Source organism: Notolabrus celidotus, chromosome 10, assembly GCF_009762535.1.
Source record: "Notolabrus celidotus isolate fNotCel1 chromosome 10, fNotCel1.pri, whole genome shotgun sequence".
Classification (NCBI taxonomy): domain Eukaryota; kingdom Metazoa; phylum Chordata; class Actinopteri; order Labriformes; family Labridae; genus Notolabrus; species Notolabrus celidotus.
Window position 1 is genome coordinate 3,377,453 of NC_048281.1, and position 24,045 is coordinate 3,401,497.

At 41.2% G+C, this 24,045-nt stretch overlaps 1 protein-coding gene across 1 annotated transcript in view; it reads right to left on the reverse strand.

Moving 5' to 3' along the window:
* Positions 1-435: 435 nt before the first annotated feature.
* The window catches only part of pth2ra (parathyroid hormone 2 receptor a), a 401,963-nt gene continuing 378,353 nt past the window's right edge, over positions 436-24,045 (reverse strand). The window contains exons 12-13 of the mRNA XM_034693914.1: positions 3,879-3,920; positions 436-2,569 (exon numbers count right to left, since the gene is read on the reverse strand). Coding sequence (XP_034549805.1) covers positions 2,186-2,569; positions 3,879-3,920 — 426 coding nt within the window. The 3' untranslated portion in view covers positions 436-2,185. The remainder of the gene's footprint in view (positions 2,570-3,878; positions 3,921-24,045) is intronic.

A 24,045-nucleotide genomic window follows, 5' to 3' on the forward strand; every position in this document is an offset into this window, starting at 1 on the left:
TAGTTGGTGACAAAGCAATAAGCCAAGTCTTGTTGGTTTTCTAAGTTGCATAACTACCTTAACACTTTACATCATCCCTTGCTAAATTTTACATTATTGGCATTTATGCAATATCAAATAAGTCTTTGAATCATAAGGATCTTTTGCTTCGTCACTGCTATAAAACAATGTCAGTACATTCCTGACCTGAAAGTTTGGTTTGTTTGCTTTTAGGATTTTTCTGTTCCAGGAAAATGTTAGATGGTGGTGTGTATTACATCCAAATGGCTCTTAAAGGTCGCTCCAGCCAATTTAATTAATTGATACTTGGGGCTTGTTAGCCAAGCCACTAGTCAGGTACTTGTTGAAAATAAACACATATTGGCAGTCTGAAGGTTTGATGAATGAAAGAGAATTTAAGGAAGAAAAAAGGAGAGAAATTGGGACACCCAGACACAGACAGCCCATTCATTGAACACCAAACTTTGAAAAGGGATAAGTAGCTTTTTAACATGTTTTTGCTGTAGCAGAAGAGGCAAAATTCATAATAAAGATCTTATTTTGGACCAACACAGCATTTAATGCACTTACAAACATGCATGCGCATAGCAGACACAAAATCATTGAACATTCTTCAATCGTAGCCCTTCACAATCAGAACAACAGTGAGTTTATCAAAAATAAAAAAATACAGAATTAAATGCTGATTTTGTGGAACAGTTCATGTGCCATAAAAAGGTATGTGCTACTGTAACAATTGCTGCTCGCTCATAGGCAGTAAACACACACATCAAGTACACACATCAACAGATATTGGCGGTTGAAGACAATAAAAGCCAACATCGATACGTCTCTCAGAAAGTGAGCAGAATCTTTATGTCAGTTGAGTCTGACTTGAAGTCATGAATAAAAATAATCTGTGTTCTTTCATAGTTCAACTGGAAAATGTTGCTTTAAAGTCTCTTCTTTCAAATGCAGGATTCTTTACACAGTGGACTGACAGTACAGGCAAGCACAGTTCACCATGACACTAAATTTGTCAATAAAAGGATTTAATATAAGGACAAGCCATCTCTTGGACTGGCTGGAATCATAAGAAGAAAGAAGGAATACAAACTCCTGCAGGTGGTGGTAAATTACAATTTCTATGCAGCTTTTGCATCTGTGTAGAACATGACATGTAGTAATCCAATTTATTCAGTGAATGAATTTGAACATACACTACTAGATCATGTTTGCAAGTACAATAAGAATAGATGAGTATTCTACAGTCTTTGTACCTGTCATTGTTATTTTGAGAAAAGGAATAAACCACCATTCATATCGGCAGTTTACCTCGCCCATTCATTATTTAGTGTCATTAATCTCAAGGGTTTCTTTGTGCTTTTATCTTCCAGTGGCTTATCATTATCTTCATCAGTGGATTTCTACAATGAAGGTGAACCACATTCAGGAAAAATGCACTGCGGCATTGCCCTCCCTGAGAAAAATAAGCAGCCTTTTTGTCTTGTCTGAAATCTGCAGAAGTTTTTAACATTTTCTGTTCCGTTTGAAAGCTTCTAAAGGTGAGGAGTGATTGTCTTCAGTAGGAGGGTCTGTGCGGCAGCTCTCTCAAAATACCAACACTGAAACATACTGTAATTGTGGATGAATGTTTCTGTTGCATGAGATGTATCTCACCTTTGCCTCCTACAAATACATTACGTGCAAACCATCTCCATTAGTGATTAACAACATGTAGCACTAAGGCTTAAAATAGTCACTGAGTGAGGGAAGTGTTACCACAGAGCTTGAGAAGGTCAACATTAACTTTGCTATTAACACTGATAGCTCAGGTTCATGGCCTGGGTCATCCAATCAAACATCATTTTACTGTTACATTTTTAGATTCCATTGTGTTAACTAAGGCTCATGCTTAGAAATGTTAAAAATTTGACTGGGTTGAAGTGTCTAAAGAGACTGTGGTATAAATACTATCCTGCTAAATAGTATTCAGCTTCATAACCATTCAACTGTGTTTTTTAAAGTTGCAATTTCATTCTATTCTATGAGGTGAATTCATTGTTGCACATTAAAACAAGTTTTTGTTTACCATCACTACCCTGTTTAAAGTTTGAAGTCCGTCAGGCTGGTCTGGGTTGGCACAGTTCTACCAGAAAACTCTGTCATAAGTCCGTACTGAATGTTTTTTGACACTGTGCTGCTGCTACAATGTCTCCTCCTCATCCTCAGCTGTTGCACTGGTATTAAGAACAGGCAGGTTTTCTTTCAGCGAGATATCGTCCACCCTCTTTGGCCCGCTGTCCTCAGCTTCTTCAGGTATGGAAGGGTCTGAGTTACTGATCACATATCCTGGTAGGGTGGCGTGCATGGTGATCACTGGACCCGTGCTCCGATAAACACGACTTGAAACAAGCGTGGTGGAGCGTGTGGAAGGTCCAGCCCCTGCCAGGTGTGACTGGCTACTGGTGCTGTTGTTGTTGAGGCCCAGCACCACGTTGCTGTAACGGTAGCGGCCACAGACAACCGGGCCTTCCCACTCAAAGGCCAGGTTCCAACGTGTCCATGTTTTCTTTATCTCTGCCTGAACCTGTGAGGATAGGGGTGGACAAGGGATTTAAATATCAGACATGATATTGCATATTTAGTTTATTTTAAGCCGAGCTGATACTTCTGCTGAGAAGTCAAAGTTAATGAGCCAGAAGTTTCAAAACACTTTCTTTACAGAGAAAACAGAGCAACACATGCTTTGCACAAAAGCAGAGTTTAATTATTTGCAACTTTTTGGTGACCTTCATGGAAAAAACAACAACATAATAATTGAATTCAACAGCCAAGGAAGTTGATCTGTAGAAGACTCATCTGTGAAATTAATGCCCCCGAACAATACAGCTGAAAGAGACCCTCAATGACCGGAGGCATTTTTAGTTGTTATCATAGTGCAGCAACTCGGCTCTCCCTAGGCAATGCTGTGGTGGAGAGGGAGTCCAGCAGAGGCAGATATCCGAGTGCAGAGGACAAACTTTACCTGCTGCCATTTGGTTGAAGTCTTTTTGCGTGGGTCGAACTATGCCCCATTATTTGTTGTCCACTTACAGAGATAAAGCCATGAAGAGACCTCGATTTAATTTTTTGAGCACACAGAAAGGTCAGTTAATGGACTGTGAGGCGATATTACAGGCAGTGAAGAGAATAGCATGCCCCTCCTACAAGGCAAGTTGCAAACACTGTCACTTAACTGATCTCTACCAATTTGATGAAATGGTGAGATTTAGCTCCCCTCGATATGTGGAGCCAACAAATAAGCGATTGCATTGAGAATAGCTCAAAACGGAATAAAGCCCAGAGCGGGGTGTTAATAAGTGTTGGCTGAATCATTGTGTTCAGTGTGTGATTTAAAATATATATATTTTAGAGGCTCAAATTCAACAGAACAGAAAATTAGCACTCTTATTTTGAAGTGTTTTAATCCAGCCAACAGGCTTCGGGCTAAAAGAAGTGCTTCACAGGAAGAACAAAAGACAAGAGAAGAAAGGCAAACAGTACAGAGAAGGGTTTGTTTAAAAGATAAACTGGCTGTTTCATTGGATTTCCACTTGAAAGAACCGAGTCCAAAGTGAATCAGTGAAGAGACATGGAGTGAATGACTGATATCATTTCAGAACTTTTGACTTCATTTAAGAGGGCAGAGGGGCTGTTAAATATTTAAATATGTCACTTCTCACCTTTCATTCCTGTGTGCCATTTGAATATGCTCTTTCTAAACGGCTGATTCAGTTAAAACTTATCCAAAGTTTACTTAATGTTCCGTTTGCAGCTTGTTTGTACTTTTTTTTTTCCTGCAAAGAAATGGTGTGTTTTTACAATCAACACCTGTTACCAAAAAACAACAGACTCACCTCTCCATTGCAGAAACAATAGATGATGGACACAAAGAAACCCTGCAGGAGAAAAACCAGCGTTAACGGGGTGTACATGGGGAGCCAAGAACAGAGACGAAAAGGTCACATACATGGGGAGCCAAGAACAGAGACAAAAAGGTCACATACATGGGGAGCCAAGAACAGAGACGTTAAAGGTGACATATCACGCTTTTTTCATCAATATATATTGGTCTAAGAGGTCCCCAAAACACGTCTTTAAAGTTTATGCTCAAAAAAACACTTTGAAATCAGATTTTGGCATGCCTGAAAAACCCTCTTCTTCAGTCCTCCTCAGAACACTCTGTTTTCTCTCTGACCACGCCCCCTCCGGAAGTGGATGTGCCTCGGCTCTCCAGCACGTTGATCCAATGTTTACATGTTGGCTGAATATACACGGCTGCTCAGAGATCACGTTACTTCAACCCTCTGAATCTGATCCAGAATCTGATCCTGACGGAGAGGCGCCTGCAGCAGGACCTTTCTGAAGGATTGGTCATAGATTTAGTGTTTCTTGTTGTTTTATTTATCAGTATGTCGACATGTGTCTTGGTACACAGCTACGAACATGTAGCTATGTGGCTATGCTAACTAGCGCTAGCACTTATCCATGATAAATAAAAATCATCCACTAGATCTTCAAATCTGCAGACGTGGGGAGTAAAACTGACCTCTGCCAGAAAGGCAGCAGGACCTTTTATGAAGGATTGGTCACAGATTCTGTGTTTCTTGTTGTTTTATTTGTCAGTATGTAGACGTGTGTCTTGCTACACAGCTACAGCTACGACATGTAGCTATGTAGCTATGCTAATTAGCACTAGCACTTATCCATGACAAATAAAAATCATCCACTAGATCTTCAAATCTGCAGACGTGGGGAGTAAAACCGACCTTTGTGTTTATTAAGACAGCCTACAACTAGCATGCCTCCCTCCTAAGCTCCTTGTTAGCACACATTTGTGCAGGTAATGAAAAACGGAGGAGGGATTCAGTATTATTTTATACAGTCTATGGGCTGAACAAGCTCCGAGCTCTGACTCCGTGACAGACCGGATATTGTTGTTACGTAACAAAAACAATGAAGTCTGAAACGGCTCGTTTCACACACATTTACAGAAAGGTGGAGAAATCAGAACAGGGGCAGAATGGATTTTTTTCATTCTCGGGGGGTTTGTAGACATGCCAGGGACACATATTTCAGGTAGAGAACCATTAAAAAGTCAATTTTGCATGATATGTCACCTTTAAGGTCACACACACATGGCATGTCACAAAGATTTACTGCATGTTATTCTTATCAGAGTACATGTGCTACATATTATGAATAAAGGCTGATGAGAATGTTCCAGGTCTCTGACTATCTCTTTTCATCAACCAGTGCTTATCCAGTGAAGAACAGGATGGTATTTTTCAGGCTGCTTTTGTGCTGAATGCGATTCAACTCGCCACAGAATGATGTTATTAGAGACACTGTTTGTGGAAATGCTTGGAACATGTGTGCTTATATAATTGTGTCTTTACTGCTCAAATGTTAGTGTGAGAGTCCTTTGCTGTCCTTTTCCTTCAAGAAGGAAAAAACAAGTGTTTTTCAGGAAGGAAAAACAGCCTCCAAAACTATGAATGTAGCTTTGCTTTCCTTTAAATGGTCTTTTTTGTCACTTTAGAAAGTTTTCCTTCCAGTTTAATTTATTCAAATGATACAACTTTGACGAGGAATCATTTTATAGAAGTGATTTTGAAACAGAAAATAACCATAACACACAGAGACTGCAGAAATGTCAAGTACTGTAGTATACATCTGATGTAATGTCTGATACAAAGCACTGTTGTCATCAGTGTTAATTTTGGCAGCTATTTTAGATTTAGTCTTAGTCTTTAGACGAAAATGCCTGTTAGTTTTAGTCACAGTTTAGTCTTTTCAGCTCTTTATAGTTTTAGTCAAGTTTTAGTCGACGAAAACTCAAAACATTTTAGTCTTTGATTTTTGCCAAAACATCTTCACTCTTTAAATAATTCATGTTGTCGATCAGATATCAGTATCAGGGTTATACCAAGTGTTCAAATAGTCAACATTTCACTCTTTTAACACTTTTATGTAATATCTTATTTATTTATTTATTTATTCAATTTATTTGTAAAGGGACCATGTACAATATTTAACATAAATGTCACCATCTGATGCATTGTACCAGAGTTAGCTTAAAGCTAATTTACATCTGCAGTCCCTTGGCAGGTCACAATTAAAACATCACATTGTAAAAACACTTGCTTGCACACACACAAGCGCACGCGCACACGCACACACACACACACACACACACACACACACACACACACACACACAATCAAACAAACAAACAAACAGTATGTATATCAAGTTAAAAGTATCAAATCAGTGGTTGCAGTGTTGAGTGTCCTTTAGCACACTTTTCAGTTTGGTTTTGAAGCTGCTGAGAGATTCACTGTTCTTAATGTCTTAAGTTAAATAATTCAGCCTGTCCCTGCTAAAAATTCAAAAGAACACATCCTTGATGTGACCACTGTGACTGTATTTTGATTCTCTTGATTCACAGAAAAATGCCATGAACACAATATAAGAGCTGTATTGCACATTTACGATGGTCCTTGAATGCACCTGCAGTGACAGGCGCACTGGACAGACAGTCAGTTCACGGCACTCTGAAATGTATCTGCATCTTTCAACAAGGAGTTGATCAAAACTTACTAAATGTGTCTGATGTATCACCAAACTGGAACAAATCAAGCGCTAGACGCAGAGCTTTTTATGGTAATGGCGATGAAAACGTCAAACATCAAATATTAAAAAAAGGTCCCACGGTTGTGTCTTTGTCACTAACACACACCGGGGGTAAAAATCATCAATGAAGATGAGACAGATGCATGGAGGTGAGGAGAGCTGGTTCATAAAGTACACCTGCTGCAGGTAGAGACCAAGCTAACACTGAGCCCCTCAGATAATAACTCAGCCTCAACAGGAAGTCATCACTTTATCTTTAAAGACGCACAGCGGGGACATGGATTCTTAACGTCCGACAGTCCACCACTAATGTTTGCGGCTTGTCATCATCTCGTCAACAAAATCAACACATGCTAGATAGTCACACACACACCTGACCCTGCACTGACCCTGTCAGAACACAGCACTGGAACTCATGGGTGTATATATATAGGTTTCCCCCACCTGGTTTTAATCATACTAGATAGTCAAACACACCTGACCCTGCACTGAGCTGATTACCTCACCAATCACAATGAGTGGCCAGAGTGACAGACCAGCTGGGTTATGCTGTCTGAGATGAAGACACAGCACACTGGCATTAACTGCTCAGTGACGACTTGCCTGCATCTATAATTTAAACTGTTAGAGCTTTGATGAACTCATTGACACTGACAGTTTGAAGACCTTGCTTTAATGCTTTATCTCTTCAACCCGTCTGAAGACACTGAACGTGATCATGAGGAGACATTGGCCTTATTTCTCAAACTTGTTCTAATGAAACTGTTTGTTGTGAAGCTGTGAGTTTTCTGATAGCTTATCAGAGCTATAAACTGTCTTCAAGTCTGCTGGAAATTAAATCCAGTTTTCCAAACGCCAACTTTGCTGTGAAAACATCCTGTCATGCTCTTATCACAGATAACACAGTTAACATAACTCTTTTTAAGATTTCATCATCCCATCTTCTTCACAGAGAATTGGCGCAGGTTGTGGGTGGTGCATGGTTTGTGTGTGCTTGTGTGTGGGGGGGGTATTGGGACTTAGCTCTTCCATCCATGACCAGTCACTCACAGCAAATATTGACTGAAGGCCAGTGCAGCATGTTGAAGTATACCTCTACTTCTCAGCAAGCAAACCACGCTTCCTCTCATGTTCTGTGCTCAGCTATGATGTGCATGGAATATTTAAGTGAATATCTAAATCTTGTATGGCTCTTTATGTTCATTATTTATTCTTTTTGTTGAGGTCTGAAGTCAGAGTAGGGCCTTCTCAGGACGGTGCATGTATAAAGCTGACCTATGGCCTTGGACTGCACAACCCTCGACCTCTTCTTTTGATAATTTGAGAGCTACAGTATTGTTGCAGCACATATAGGTCTATTTTAGACACAATATCAAAGTGATGCTCTCAATTTCTGCCTCCAGGGCCTCCATGCCTTTTTTCCTGCTGGGTATTACTCAAGGCTTTTTGAATGAACCTTCCATTCCATATATTTTGTAATCTCTTTTGTCATTGATTCATGAATAAACAAACTTTTTATTAAAAAAAACCAAAACATTTTGGAACCAAAGGTATAAGATAGAAAAAAAATTATGTGGAGCTTGCCTTCAAGGAATCAGTGAGGGAAAAGTCTGTCTGAGCTTCTGTGTGCTCTTGTGTGAGTGGGCGCACACATCATTATCATTTCTTTTTCTCATCTCTCAGTGCCTCGCATCTCAGGGGAAGAGACTGTAAATAAATAACCAAATAGTGTTTACAGAAGAGAAGGGCACGCTCTTTTGTCCTGTTTTCTTAGAACTCCTACATTCAGCTGCTATGATGTGGTAATCCATTCCTACTATGTTCAAGAGCAGGGGGTCTTCAACTGAAATCAAGAGAGGGCAAGAGAGAGAAAATGTCCTCAAGTTCGATCAAGTTAGAACATCGTGTCTTATTGGCCGTATAATTCAATAGCAGGTGTGTATAGCAGCTGTAATGGCAAATTTCAGTTTTGTGTTTTACAATGCAATGTCTAGACCAGGGATGTCAAACTCATTTCAGTTCAGGGGCCACATACAGCCCAAGTTGATCTCAAGTGGGCCGGACCAGTAAAATCATAACATTATAACCCTATAAATAATGACGACTCCAAGTTTTCCCCTTCGTTTTAGCGCAAAAAAGTAAAAGTACATTCTAAATTTAATGAACTATCTATTTACATAAACAGCTGTTGTATTTTTCACCATGATGAGTCTCATAGTGGGGCCGAATATGATATCCTTTAAGGACTGAAACCTGCTTCGAACACACCGAGCACACAGGTTTCCCAGTAGTGAGGGAGCACACCTATGACGCACCCACATGCATGGTAAGCACATGAACAGTATGAGTCTCCTTTTGAAAATAGTGGATCCACCGCTTCTACATACAGTATAAACTTTAGTGTTGATTGGATCTTGAAGTGCTCTAAAAGGTCTCTGAAATTCAACCAGATAATGTAAGCTGCAAGTATTCTTTCGCCCCCTAGAGGACAAATTTGAAATAGCAGTTACAAATTTTTCACTTTGTGAAGTAATCTCGGGGGCCGGATTGGAACCTCTGGCGGGCCGGTTTTGGCCCACAGGCTGTATGTTTGACACCCCTGGTCTAGACCCCCCAATACACAACCCTGTCTTGGTGCAGATACCTGCAGTGCTTGACATGTCCCATCTTCTGTTTTCTCACCAAGATACCAGGGGCCTCATGTACAAAGGGTGGGTAAGCAGAAAAAAGTGGCGTACACTCAAAGTTCAGATGTATCAAGAGTGAAATGACCGTGGAAATGTGCGGTGCCCTGTTAACTTCATGGCTGGTGTACGCACTTTTCTACAGCTGTTGATCCTTTGGTGACACGTATAGGTGATGCTGGGAAACAACTTACACTGTTAAACAATTAACACACAACTATGTGTCTGCAATTGCATGAGTGGATATAAAAGCAAGCGCAAAGTTGTGCAAAATATACCATTAAAAACAATGGTTTGCGTTAGCAGTATTGGAGGACATTGTATATGGTGCAATATAAAGAGAGCAGGTGTTCAGAGACAGAGAGGATTTACTGGCACATGATGACAACTGGCTCATGAGCCGCTTTAGGTTCCCGAGGACAATCCTCCTGGAACTGTGCGCAGAGCTGTGGCCGGCCTATGAGCGCAAAACAGCAAGGAGACCAGCGCTGCCTGTGCCCATACAGGTGCTGACCACACTGGGGTTCCTAGCAACCGGGACATTCCAGAGGGAGCTGGCCGACCGATCAGGACTGTGCCAGTCGACCCTGAGCCGAGCCATGCCAGCCGTGTGGGACAGAATTATCCGCATGTCAGCCGGGTATATTAAATGCCCATACAATGCAGCCGAACAGGTCGACATTAAAGCACAATTTGAACCGGTTTTCCTAATGTAATCGGAGCTATCGACTGCACACACATTACTATAAAAGCACCATCACATGATGAATATGTACATGTCAACAGGAAACATTTTCATTTGATCATTGTACAGTACAGATCATATGTGATGCGCAGCTGTAATTAACCAACATTGTGGAGAGGTGGCCTGGTTCAACGCACGATTCATCCATTCATGAGTAACAGCATGTTGGGAACAGAATACAAGCTGTCACTATGTGCGATGGGTGGCTTCCTGGTGAGTAAATGTATTTGTGTAATTGTCCTAATATTAATCCCCGTGATGCGCATTGGCCATGTGCGTCCCCAGATTCTATCCTGTCTTCACAGCATCATTACTAGTCAGTGGTTAAAGTTAGTGACTTGCTGTTTTTTGTTGGTTAAACTTCAGCTTAAGATCTTTCTAACAAGCCCCTGATTGTCTCTGTGTGCACACTACACAAGTTAATAACCCCGTGTGTAAAGTGTGAAATGTCTTTATCAGTCTCACCTTTTCCCTGGCTCACTTGTTGCTTATGCCGGAGGACAGCATGCCAAAGAGCACATTTTAGTGTGCCTCCACTCCAGCCAGTAGCGCCTCCAATTCGCTTTCTGTGAAAAAAAATTTTCCCCCATCTTACTCATTCTTTTTAATTTTCTGATCGTGCAGAGAGGAGAATCTCAGGTGCAGGGCTCATTTGAATATGATGTGTGTATTTAAAATCATTCTAATCGGCCCCAAATCCCTCCTCCCCTCCAACCAGAACTTCTCACTTTGCATCCACAACCACACAGTCACACCCTCCCCAGTAGTCTGTAACCTTGGCATCACTCTCGACCCCACACTCTCCTTCAAACCTCACATCAGAAACGTCACCAAAGTATCCTTTTTTCATCTCCGCAACATCACACGGCTCATATCTTTTCTCTCCTCCTCTGCTGCAGAAACTCTCATCCACGCCTTCATAACCTCCAGACTCGACTACTGCAACAGCATTCTCTACGGCCTCCCCTCCACCGACCTCAAAAAGCTTCAATATGTCCAAAATTCAGCTGCCCGATTACTCACCCACTCCCGCTCCAGAGCCCACATCACATCCATCCTTCAGCACCTCCACTGGCTCCCCATACAGCACCAAGTCCACTTCAAGATCCTGCTCATCACCTACAAAGCCCTCATTAACCTCGCCCCCTCATACCTGACCGACCTCCTCAAACGCCACTCCCCATCTTGCTGCCTCAGATCATCTGATGCCAATCTGCTGTCCCCTATCACCAAGACCAAGCACCACACCTTGGGGGACAGAGCCTTTGCCATTGCTGCCCCCGCTCTCTGGAGCTCTCTCCCTCCACACATCCGCAACTCTGACTCTCTCCTCTCATTCAAAAACCACCTCAAGACCTACCTGTTCAAAAAAAGCATACCACACATGACCTCTCCCCCTGCCCCACCTCTGTCCCTGTTTTGTTTTGTTTTATTTATGTGTTTTATTTATTTATTTTTCTTTAGTTTTCACCTTATGTAAAGCGACTTTGAGTACTAAGAAAAGCGCTATATAAATTCTATGAATTATTATTATTATTATTTATGTTTGCTCAATTCCACGTTGATTGGGATGTACAAAGGAAATGTGCTTGGATTTGAGCGTACAACATGTTTCAGTAGGAAATCCAAGCAAGTCTTTGTACATGAGGCCCCTGGCCCTTTTGTGTTTTAAATTGTGATGTCTAGAACCCTGAAACCTCCTTCTTGAATACACAACCCTATCCTGGTGCAGATACCTGCAGCAGACGAAACGGTGTGACACTCTGAGTGGGGGGCGTTCCTCAGGTATAAATGTTTAGGTTCATCCCATGTTCTGGGTCTTTCTTCATCCTAACCACTCGGGTGTTGACTGACCTTTTCTTTGCAAAGAAAATAAAATCTTGTCGGCCAGCAGAAGTCTCTATTTCATTATTCACCAGTAACGGGAAAAAACTTCTGCAAAACGGCTAAGTTGTAACAGACTGTCAACAAAAGACTATTCAATCAAATAGAAGTGGGTGATATTCAAATAATTATAATAACATCAACGTCAATGTTCTTTTATCATTCTATTCAAATATTCTAAGCATAAAAATAATAAATCACATAAAAAATCCCTTTGAAGATAAAAAGTCAACGTTATTTTACAAACTTCATCAAATGATTTATGAAGTGTAGTTTGATCCACTGCACTTTAACTTGATTTAGCTTGGCAAGCCGGTGCATCTCAGGAGAGGAGATGTCAGGAACAAAGGTAGAGTTAGTGACTAAAGGCTGATTTATACTTCTGCGTCTCCCCTACGCAGCAGGGGCTGAAGCAGACATGAATACCACATACTTGTGCGTCGGTGTGTCCGTGTCGCGCAGCAATTCTCTGCCTAAACGCCTGAGGGCAGTGTGGTCTCTCTGATAGCTGGTCGTCTGCTTCCGGTCCCGCTACGATCTCTGTTTCCTTTTCCACAGAGATTCAGAGTGTGTTATGTTAATCTACAGCTGATACATGTTGCTGTTTATCATACAGACATGATTACATGAAGAATAGAGAGGAGGAGATGAAATACACGGCCGATGTGCGGCCGATGTCCGGGATCCCGGAAGTGCTGTAAATGCGGGAAAGACAAAGCCGTCGAGCGGACCAATCACAGAGCTTGCAGTTCTTTTTTTTTTGTATTTATTTATTTTTTCTCTTCTCTTTGTTGGTTTTGTGTTACTTATATAATTTGTTAACTTGTGGTGAACAAAGAAATACTGAATAAATGCAAAAAAAAAAAAAAAGTTGAATGACAAAAGTTATCTAAAAATAGTACATTTTACCCATCATAGTAAAAAATATCGACAGAAATAGACGCTAAACTTGAAATAAAACCTTGAAAATATAAAATGTAATAAGTTTTCTGCCTTTCTTTGTTTCCAGATGACTCCTACGTTTAGGGTTAGTGAACAGTTAATTATCAAAAGCATCAGTAGCAGCAGGTTAATTCAAAATAGCACAGGAAACACAGACACATGCTCATATAGGTAGGCTAACTTTCTGCAGAGCAGCTAAATGAAGCCACATTAGATCACTTTGAGGGACAGTTGGGGTCACGAGTCGATGGTGTCTATATTTTGGGGGTCGCGGGCTGAAAAGTTTGAGAACCCCTGAATTAGACTACTGAAGCTCATCATAATTCGGAGCATCATAAGCTCCGGATCTGGACAGGACAATGTCTCGGTCTGGTTTCCACCTGTGGTCCCCCATTCAGTGAAGCCTTTTGTAGAGCACCAGTTACATCAGATATGTGTCTATTCATGCTCTCTGACTTCCTCTTCGGCTCTCTTTTGTCTTACACAAGTGTGTAAAATTTTCAGAAGCACTAACCTCCCAAAGTACAACATTTAACAGGGAGGATATTTGTGTGTCCTCTTTCATTTGTTGAAGGGCTTCAAACAGTAAGTATGCAGGTTTGAATGAAAGAGTTTGAGCTTAAGAGCAAAAAGGTTTTTGAAAATGACAAAACTTTTAAGTGGTGGAATTTTACCTTTGTAATGGGACTTGCACAGGGATGTGGTGAAATAGCTCACTAGCAGCTCATACAAATAAAATAAAAAACCCTGGCAATAACCTTGGAAAGGTATGCTTTCCAATCCTCACCCACAGAGAGCAGCTGGTCCAGATAGCACACAAGGACCTCCACTGAAGGTATGTACAGTACTTAGTATGTAGCAGAAGTGCTAACAAGAACCCCTCAGTCAAGCCAAGCCATTGTCTCCATATGATTTGAAACCACCACAATAACACCAATTGCAAAGAAATCTGTAGTAAGCTTCCTGAATGACCACCCTGTTGCTGCTTTGACCCCCATAGGAATGAAATGCTTTGAGAGCCTGGTCAAACCAAGCAGCAACCTTCAGTCTCAAACGATGAAGCCCTTGCGGAAGTGTTATAAACTGCAACTCATTGAGAATCCACTTGAGGCTGGCTGCAGAAACTCTGACGATCTTTGCAGCATTAATAAACATGTTTACAGCCTGGTTCAAAAAACAGCTTGGCTCTACGTAGCTAATTTCTCTATCGGCACACACTGTACAGGGAGTGAATTTTTTTCTAACACAACCGTTCAGAAGATATTAAGATTTTTAGTTTTTGCCCAAATAAGGACATGACTGACGTGACTCCAGGACGGGAACACATGGCTGTAGGCTAGGAGGCTCAAACTCCACCCCTTTACGTCACACTCTGCCTGGTTGACTCGCATTTCCAATATGGCTGCCGCCGTCAATTGGCTTCAAAACAGCTCTCAGGAACAGATGGGTGACGTCACTGATACTACGTCCATATTTTATACAGTCTATGGGTCAAACCTCACATCACTGCCAGGATCTTCATTGCCAGATCCTCCACAGTTCACTTACTGTCCCAACAGGTTCATGGATGGTGCAATGTCTAACATGTGTCACACAGTGCCGACTAACCTGGAAGACAACAACACTACGCTGGGATCCTGTACATTGACCTCAGGTCAGCATTTAATACCGTCATCTCACAGAGAGGACAAACTCTCGCTGCTGGAACTCAACACCACTTTGGGCCTGATCTACTAAGATCCCAAATAACGAGCGCTAATTTGCGTGTGCAAATAATAATTTTGCACATGCTATTTCTGGGCGTGTTGCGGGTGATCTACTATGACTGCGTGCGCAAATGATAACAAGTGCAAAAGTGATGCAGACCACCCTTTAATGAGCATTTTGCGTGTGCTATCGGCTGTCACCATGGAGAGTTTCAGAGAGCAGAGTGGTCTTAAGCGATAAATTAAGTTTGAAGTCATGGAGTTGGAGGTCTTTGTGGAGGAGGGAAATAAACACATCGGTGAACTCCAGCAAAGGTGAATGCTGTGAGAAAAAACAGAAGATCTGCCGATGAAATAAACACATCTACTCTGCTCCAAAACGCAATCAGTGTTTTGATGGAGTTTAGAGAGCGATTTGATGAGGCCTGTCCCTGCTTTTATTTTTTACTCTTCCCGTCAACGTTGCACCTTCTGAGCGCTCCTTCTCCAAGTTAAACCTAACTAAAAACCCCTTGATGAGCACGGTGGGACAGAGTGGACAAATGTTATCTATTGAGAATGACAGATCAAAGAAAATGGACATACAGCGCATCATGGACAAGTCCGCGGAGCTTAAGGCTCCGTCATACAGTGGTGAGTAGGCCGAGTACTTCATATAGATTTTTTGTTTGTATGTGAACATGTGGGCCGCTGTGCCAGTTTTACTAAACTTTATATCTGTTGATACAGTGACCTACTGTGCTCTCATTAGTTGAAAAAGTTAAAGTGGGTGTCAGAATGATGCAGTCGCTATCCGTGGTGCTGAACTGCTTTGTATTTGTGTTGTTTTATTTCTTTATTTGTGTTGTTCTCTTGGTTTGTTAGACTTCATGTCAGTTTGATTGACTTAAAAATGACATAAACTGTGTGTAAAAACTGTAGTAATGCTTGTAAGCCCTGCTGTTGCGGGCATGTTGTAAAGTTATGATGAGCTTTACAGTGACCGCAGCCATGTGTGCGTAACGCTGTGCCAGTTTGCACCTGCCTTTCAAACGTGCTAAATATAGACGCAAAAATACAGCTCGCTATCTGTTTCAGGTTTGATAGATCACATTGCGTGTGCTAAATGATTACATTTGCATCTCCTCCTCCCAGTATTTTGCGCGTTCTGATGATCTGCATGTATTCTGCATATTCATGAAGGTAAATACGCTAAATGAATAGCGAGTGCTATTTTGCTCATTTGAAAGACGCAATCCTCGGTGCTCCCGGTTAGTAAATCTGCTTAGCGCGCTATCAAGTTTGCACGTGTTTTTATACACGCAAACCTTTAGTAGATCAGGCCCTTTGTGTCTTGGATCTTATTTTGGGAAGAGGTCAAAGACCAAGTGGAGTGGTGCATTAACAACAACCAGGCCTTCAGCGTCAACGAAATGAAGGATATGATTGTCAACTTCAGAAAGTCACAGCCAGAGAATACATCCCACAACATTGGTGGCTCCATAGTCGAGAGATAGGAGGACATCAAACTCCTTTTAGAGTGCAAATCTTGAACGAGGCTGCATTTCCTGAGGAAACTAAAACAAGCTACCCGCCCAACCAAGATCCTCAGGACCTTTTACAGGGGTCTGTTCTCAGGTACTGCAACACCACCTGGAACTCAACCATCTATATCACGGACAGGGAGTAGTGAGGGAAGCAGAGATAATCATCGGTATCTCCCTACTGTCTGTCCAAGAACTATCCCCCAGAGTGGCTGCTTGAAAAAACCACTGGACATCATCAGGGATCCATTACATTCTCTCACGACAGAACTACAACCACAAGACTGTTCAACAGCTTCGATCTGCAGACAGTCAATGCAACACAAAAAAAAGTCATCATTTTCATGCAGTGCCAGCTATTCTCATCAGGCATGTCACGTGTGTCTGCAGTGGTAACAAAGAAGTAATGTGGTTTGGCTTTGAACAGCTCTGCTCCTGCTGGGGCTGATGGACTGATTCAGCTGGTGTTCAAAGCATAATAGACGGTGTGGTGTGAATTTGGTAACCATTTTGCAATGAAGCTGTGCTTTTGTCGTGGCTATCATCACAAATGCAAGCACACAGAGTCATTTTCTGCTTTAGTTTACTAACTGCTCATCAGAACCAGTCAAAAAATACCACAAGCTCTCTTGTGTGTTTTATAGTCTTCACACATTTGAAGGATTAAATAGAACTGTGGGAATTGAATCACTTGAAGATCTTAAAGGTGACCTATCATGCAAAATTAACTTTTTAATGGTTCTCTATCTGAAATATGTTTCCCTGGCATGTCTACAAACCCCCCGAGAATGAAAAAAATCCATTCTGCACCTGTTTTGATTTCTCCAACTTTCTGTAAATGTGTGCTGAAACCAGCCGTTTCAGACTTCCGTGTTTTTGTTATGTAACAACAATATCCGGTCTGTCACGGAGTCAGAGCTCGGAGCTTGTTCAGCCCATAGACTGTATAAAATAATACTGAATCCCCCCTCCGTTTTTCATTACTTGCACAAATGTGTGCTAACAAGGAGCTTAGGAGGGAGGCATGCTAGTTGTAGGCTGTCTTAATAAACACAAAGGTCGGTTTTACTCCCCACGTCTGCAGATTTGAAGATCTAGTGGATGATTTTTATTTATCATGGATAAGTGCTAGCGCTAGTTAGCATAGCCACATAGCTACATGTTCATAGCTGTAGCTGTGCACCAAGACACACGTCGACATACTGACAAATAAAACAACAAGAAACACTAAATCTGTGACCAATCCTTCAGAAAGGTCCTGCTGCCTTTCTGGTAGAGGTCGGTTTTACTCCCCACGTCTGCAGATTTGAAGATCTAGTGGATGATTTTTATTTATCATGGATAAGTGCTAGCGCTAGTTAGCATAGCCACATAGCTACATGTTCGTAGCTGTGTACCAAGACACATGTCTACATACTGATAAATAAAACAACAAGAAACACTAAATCTATGACCAATCGTTCAGAAAGGTCCTGCTACAGGCGCCTCTCCGTCAGGATCAGATTCTGGATCAGATTCAGAGGGTTGAAGTAACGTGATCTCTGAGCAGCCAAATATATTCAGCCAACATGTAAACATTAGATCAACATGCTGGACAGCCGAGGCACATCCACTTCCTGAGGGGGCGTGGTCAGAGAGAAAACAGAGTGTTCTGAGTAGGACTGAAGAAGAGGGCTTTTCGGGCATGCCAAAATCTGATTTCAAAGTGTTTTTTTGAGCATAAACTTTAAAGACATGTTTTGGGGACCTCTTAGACCAATATATATTGATGAAAAAAAAGCCTGATATGTCACCTTTAAAACTGTCTAATTCATTTAAAAACTGTAGTTTTCAGATTTGAGCTGAAGAGTGACATCTAATTTGCTGTCTCTACTTTAAGGAACTGCAACACACATTTCTACGTAGCACTCACTTTCTCATAACGTGTCACTTTTTTGTGAAAATAATAGTTATTGAAAATATCATGAATAGTTTTAGTCAATCTCCCTTTCTGTCTCTGTCTCTCTTCCATGTTAAGTAACACTTACCTTTAGTTGCCCTGATTGACACTACAGCTCTTTATGACCATTAATGTCATTTTCAAGAACAACACGACTTGTAAATATTTGTTGATTTTATGTGTTTTTAAAAAGCCATGTTAGCATTTCCTCTGTCGCACTGGTATACATTTTGAATGTGGACCCAGAAATGTTTGTAGGACAAGAGCTCCTGCCAATATGTGAGTGACTTTGCATAACAGGGTGAAAGTACTCCATGTTCAGTGTTACACTTCACTATGCAAGCAACATCAACTTTAAAAACCAAAGTGTACTCATTGGTGCAACACTCTTCATGCAATAGAATTCACTAAAGCAATGTGCTGATCTTTAAAATGTCCAATGTTAATTTAATGATACCATTTTATTGTGAAATTCTCTCATCAATAATGTAGATCATAAAATAAACATAACTCAAATATACATTATTGAGGGTATCCCTCTTAAGGGATGAAATCAATAGATTTGGGAATAATCCGTATTCATAGTACAGACAGTGCAGCCTCAAAAGCATAGGCCCTCAATAGGCGGCCCCGGGCCTATTTGTGGCCCATGAACTGTTATTCCTTCACTATGTGTTTTGTTTGGGTCAGCACGAGTATACCGGGACTTGACTCCATGCCAATGATACACAGACAGCCAGTTACTGGGTCACTCGGAGTTCACTGCTGCTAGTGCAATTTTTTACTTTCACTTTTCCTTTTTTGGAGCAGTTTGCTGTTCCCTGGTCAAAGAAAAGTGGACAGTGAAGATCGGCAATTCAAAGAAGAATGGACTGAAAAATTTGCATTCATTCTCCCTCCAACCAGCACAAGACTCATGTGCTTAATATGCCAGGAGACTATAGCTGTGGTGAAGATTTCCAAAGACCAAGCATGGGAATTTTGAAGAGACATTTCCTCAAAATTCAGAGGTAAGAACAACAAAAACAAGAGGACCTTCGCCGACCTTGTCGGTGCTCGGACCCTAATAAATTCACTGAAATTGTCATATCAATTAAGCAGGAGTCTTGTCACATCTATGACACAACAACAAAAAGAAACAGAGTGCTCACTTACAGTGACGTGGATTTTGGGGAAGCACAAGAAGCCATTCTCTGATGCAGAAATAATAATAAAAAAGAGTTCTTAAACTCCTCCTGATATATTTGTTTTGGATTCATCACAGGGGTCATGTTTTGTTTTGTTCAACTATTTATTTTAATTTATGTCAAAATGGAAATTACATTTTATTTTACTTTGTATTTTTGTTGTTGTTTTGAATGAAAGGGACATTTTGTTTTGAATATGACAGCATTATCACATGTGGCCTGACCAACCTTAACAAATGGGCCTTTGACTCATTGAAAATAATCTTTGTGGCCCTTTAAGATTTGTATTTGAGTATCCCTGCTCTATTGATTTAATGGTTGGAAGAGAGTGCCTCAAGTTTTCTGTACTTACTGTTTTGATAAAACATGCTTTTAATTTGAAAGGGTGAAAACAGAAATTCTGGTATATTGTTAAGAAACAGGAGTGATGAAAATCATTGGAAAGACAAATCTTAAAGATTTCCATGGTCTAGCACTCTCTAAGGCACAAGCTCTGACATTTTGGATGTGTGATAAATCTTGAAAACATCACTTTTAGTGTCAGACCATGTCATTAATCATGCCAGTAGCTTGACTAATTCAAAGCCGATAGAGCAACAACTCTCTGGAAAGTGATGTCTTCGAAGGAAAATGAGAATTATGCGTGCCGTCAGAGGACGTTACAACAGCTGGAACAAACAGAAAAGGCCAAGCCACACAACAACGAATAATTTAAACCGGATGTCCGGTTACTTCCACATTCAAAAATCAGGTGAATAGCCACCGTCTGGCGGGAATACCATATTACAACCAGGCGCCGGTAAAAATGATAAAAAAATGTACTTTTTTTTTTTTCCTTTTATATATGCAACAGTGCAAAGACACAAAAGTGCTCGACATCAAACAGAACACAAAAGAAAAACAAACCGTAGAACTTGAGAGCAACAACCAAACAAAGCCATCAAGTATAGACCATAGTACACAAAAACAATACAAACAGACAAGAGACTAGAAAAAAAAAAAAAGGTTAGAAAAGAAGGGTTGGACTATAAATGACGATCACCAAACAAAACACACAACAAAAAATAAATAGATAAAGAAAATAAAAAAGATAAACAAAAAACAAAACACAGAACAAAACAAACAAAACAAGAGAATAGACTGTTATGGGGGGGGTTGTCAAGAAAGAGAAACGAGAATAACACAATAGAAAGAGAAGATAAAGACTAGAAGAGAAAATATGCTTGCTTTTGAGAAGGAGAAGAGAGTCAAGTCAAGTCAAGTCAACTTTATTTATATAGCACATTTAAAAACAACCAGTGTTGGCCAAAGTGCTTTACAAGGTAAAAAGTAAAAATTACATGAAGACAACAATAAACAACAACATAACAGGATTTTAATGTCCTCTTCACGAGTAGAAGGCCAAAGAGAAGAGATGGGTCTTCAACAAAGATTTAAAACATTCAACAGTTGGGGCCGATCTTAATTGGAGTGGCAAGCCATTCCAGAGCTTGGGGGCCGCTGCTGCAAAGGCTCGGTCTCCCCGGGTTTTAAGGCGACTTTTAGGCACATCCAGGAGCAGCTGGTTTGTTGACCTCAGTGCTCGGGTTGGGTTGTGAGCATGGAGAAGATCAGCCAAGTAGGATGGTGCCAATCCATTTAGGGCCTTGTATGTTAGAAGTGCAACTTTAAAATCAATCCTGTGACGGACTGGGAGCCAGTGGAGAGCACGCAGCACAGGTGTGATGTGCTCCCTCTTTTTCCTGCCAGTCAGGAGGCGAGCTGCCGCATTCTGTACAAGCTGCAGGCGCTGAATAGACGCCATGTCTAAGCCCACATACAAAGAATTACAATAATCAAGCCTAGCCGTAATAAAGGCATGTACAACTCTCTCTAGATCCTTAGGAGGGAGATAGGCCTTCACCTTCGCTATGAGTCTCAGCTGGAAGAAGCTGGACTGAACCACAGAAGAGATTTGTTTCCTAAATTTGAAGGCTCTGTCAAAATGAACTCCAAGGCTCTTTACAGAGGAGTGAACATTTGCTGCGAGAGGTGCCGAGAGTGCTCCCATCGAACTGTTGGGGCTGTCCAAATACAATGACCTCGGTCTTTTCCTCGTCAAGGTGCAGAAAATTTAGGCTCAGCCATAACTTTACCTCTTTCAAACAGTTGAATAAGGACTGCAGGGATCCATTCCTCTTTAAGCTGAACGGCATATAAATTTGCACATCATCAGCATAACCATGAAATGAGACGCCATATTTCTGGAAAATAGATCCCATGGGCAGCATATACAATGAGAACAGGATAGGGCCCAAAACAGACCCCTGAGGAACACCACAAGTAAGAGGGGCTGTCCCAGAGGAAAAATCTCCCAGATGGACAGAGAAACTGTTTTAGAGGGGGGGATTATGAATGTGTGTGCAGTTATATGAGTGTTGATGTTTATGTGCATGTTGTAGTTTGATGGGTATTACAGGGTATTTATAAGTGGACTCTAGCAAGCTTGTAGTGTGCCACTGCGGATGATGAGGGCATGGTTGAGGGAGGAGCTGTAGGTACCAGCAGACTGGTATTGGCCCGGCCCAGCTCTGCAAAGGCAGCCCCCAGACCCTTGGGAGGGGACTTGCGAATTGCAGAGCCAGGGCAGTTTCAGGTGCATACATTTTGGGGGGGCCACCAGACCCAAGGAAGGAAGCCCCCCCTCATGTGATGCACGCAATGATGATACAGTGATTGAGGATGATGAAACAGCTGTTATGTAAGACAGGTAGGGGTGGCAGAGGAGGTCCCAGTTTTATGCGGTGATCAGCGAGTCCTTTTATGTTTGTGTATGTATGTGTGCTTGTGTGTTTGTGTGTCTGTGCATTTGTGTATTTCTGTTTTAATGATGGAGGTGATGGGGTGCGGTTATGTCCTAAAGATGAAGAGAGGGGATGGAAACTAGATAGGAGAGCATGAAAGACGAAATCAGAGAAGTAATAGTATAAACAAATTTAAAAAAAAAAAAAAAAATGGATGTTGTAGTTGAAGGAGTTTAACTTTATGAAGATTAAATAACTAAAGCTACTAAGTTATTGATGAGGGCAGATAAACTAATAATGCAGACAGGCAGATAAAATAACAAACAAAGGAGAGAGGAGAAAAAAAAAAATTTACTTTTAAAAATGAGAAAATATTCAAATTAACTCTTTTTTTTTTCCAAAGTGAACGAACATTTGAATATTCAAAAAATCATTGCCCATCCCTAATCAATAACAATAAGGATAATAACTTGCATTTTTACTGCGCCTTTCAATAATCCAAAGGATGCTTTACAAGTGGAGCCAAAAAGAGGTTCAAGTTCAAAGGCCTTGTTGAACAGGTGGGTTTTAAGCTGTTCTTTGAAATTGTCCAGGGATGTAACATTGCATATCGCTACAGGGAGAGAGCTCCAGAGGGTTGAGGCTGCCACACTGAAGGCTCTGTTTAAAAGTACAGAGTATAGTGCTGGGGGTAAAGAGCTGGCACAAGTCTGATGATGGAATCTTGTTGAGTGTAGGGGGGAAGGGAGCAAGTCAGATATTGGGAGGTAAGGTTGAGGAGGGATTTGTAGGTGAGAAGAGGGATTTTGTAATCAATGTGGAATATGATTGGGAGCCAGCAAAGGTGGATGAATGTGGGCCGAACAATGGCAGCTGAGTTATGTGCACGTTGGAGTCTAAACAAGAGTTGGCTGGGTACCACATACAAGACTCTGTTGCAACACTCAAGGCAGGAGATGATGAGGGCATAGATTACCATTTCTGCCACAGGGTCTGAGAGTGATGGGCACAGTCTTGATATCTTTAGCAAGTGGTAAAAAGAGAGAGAAGGCTACACACTCAAATTATGTAGTATTAGGCTTAGGAAGTTCTGTAAACCCCTAGAGGTTACAGAGTTATTAAAACATGATGAGGCTGGAGGAACTGTTATACTACTCAGTTGGAACTATAATTGAGTTTCTATATCTGAAAAGTGCACACATTCATGGTCTGAAAATGCTCATTTATTATAGGCAGAGCAGAATTATGGCACTGAAGCAATCTCATTATCCGGCTGCTTCACTAAGGGAGGCGGTTCAATCTTGACTCTGGCACTGACAGAGTAATTTGGAGGAGATAATTATGGTTCCCACAGCGTGAAATGGTAGTAGACAAGGTTGCAATCAGTCACACCACTTTGTGAGACCACATGCTGTGATCAATGGACATTTTTTTGTGAATGTTATCAAAAAAAGGACATGTGTATGTGTTTCTGTACTACACTGACTTTAAAGGTGACATATCATGCAAAATGGACTTTTTAATGGTTCTCTACCTGAAATATGTTTCCCTGGCATGTCTACAAACCCCCCGAGAATGAAAAAAATCCATTCTGCCCCTGTTTTGATTTCTACACCTTTCTGTAAATGTGTGTGAAACGAGCCGTTTCAGACTTCCGTGTTTTTGTTACGTAACAACAATATCCGGTCTGTCACGGAGTCAGAGCTCGGAGCTTGTTCAGCCCATAGACTGTATAAAATAATACTGAATCCCCCCTCCGTTTTTCATTCCCTGCACAAATGTGTGCTAACAAGGAGCTTAGGAGGGAGGCATGCTAGTTGTAGGCTGTCTTAATAAACACAAAGGTCGGTTTTACTCCCCACGTCTGCAGATTTGAAGATCTAGTGGATGATTTTTATTTATCATGGATAAGTGCTAGCGCTAGTTAGCATAGCTACATAGCTACATGTCGTAGCTGTAGCTGTGTACCAAGACACACGTCGACATACTGACAAA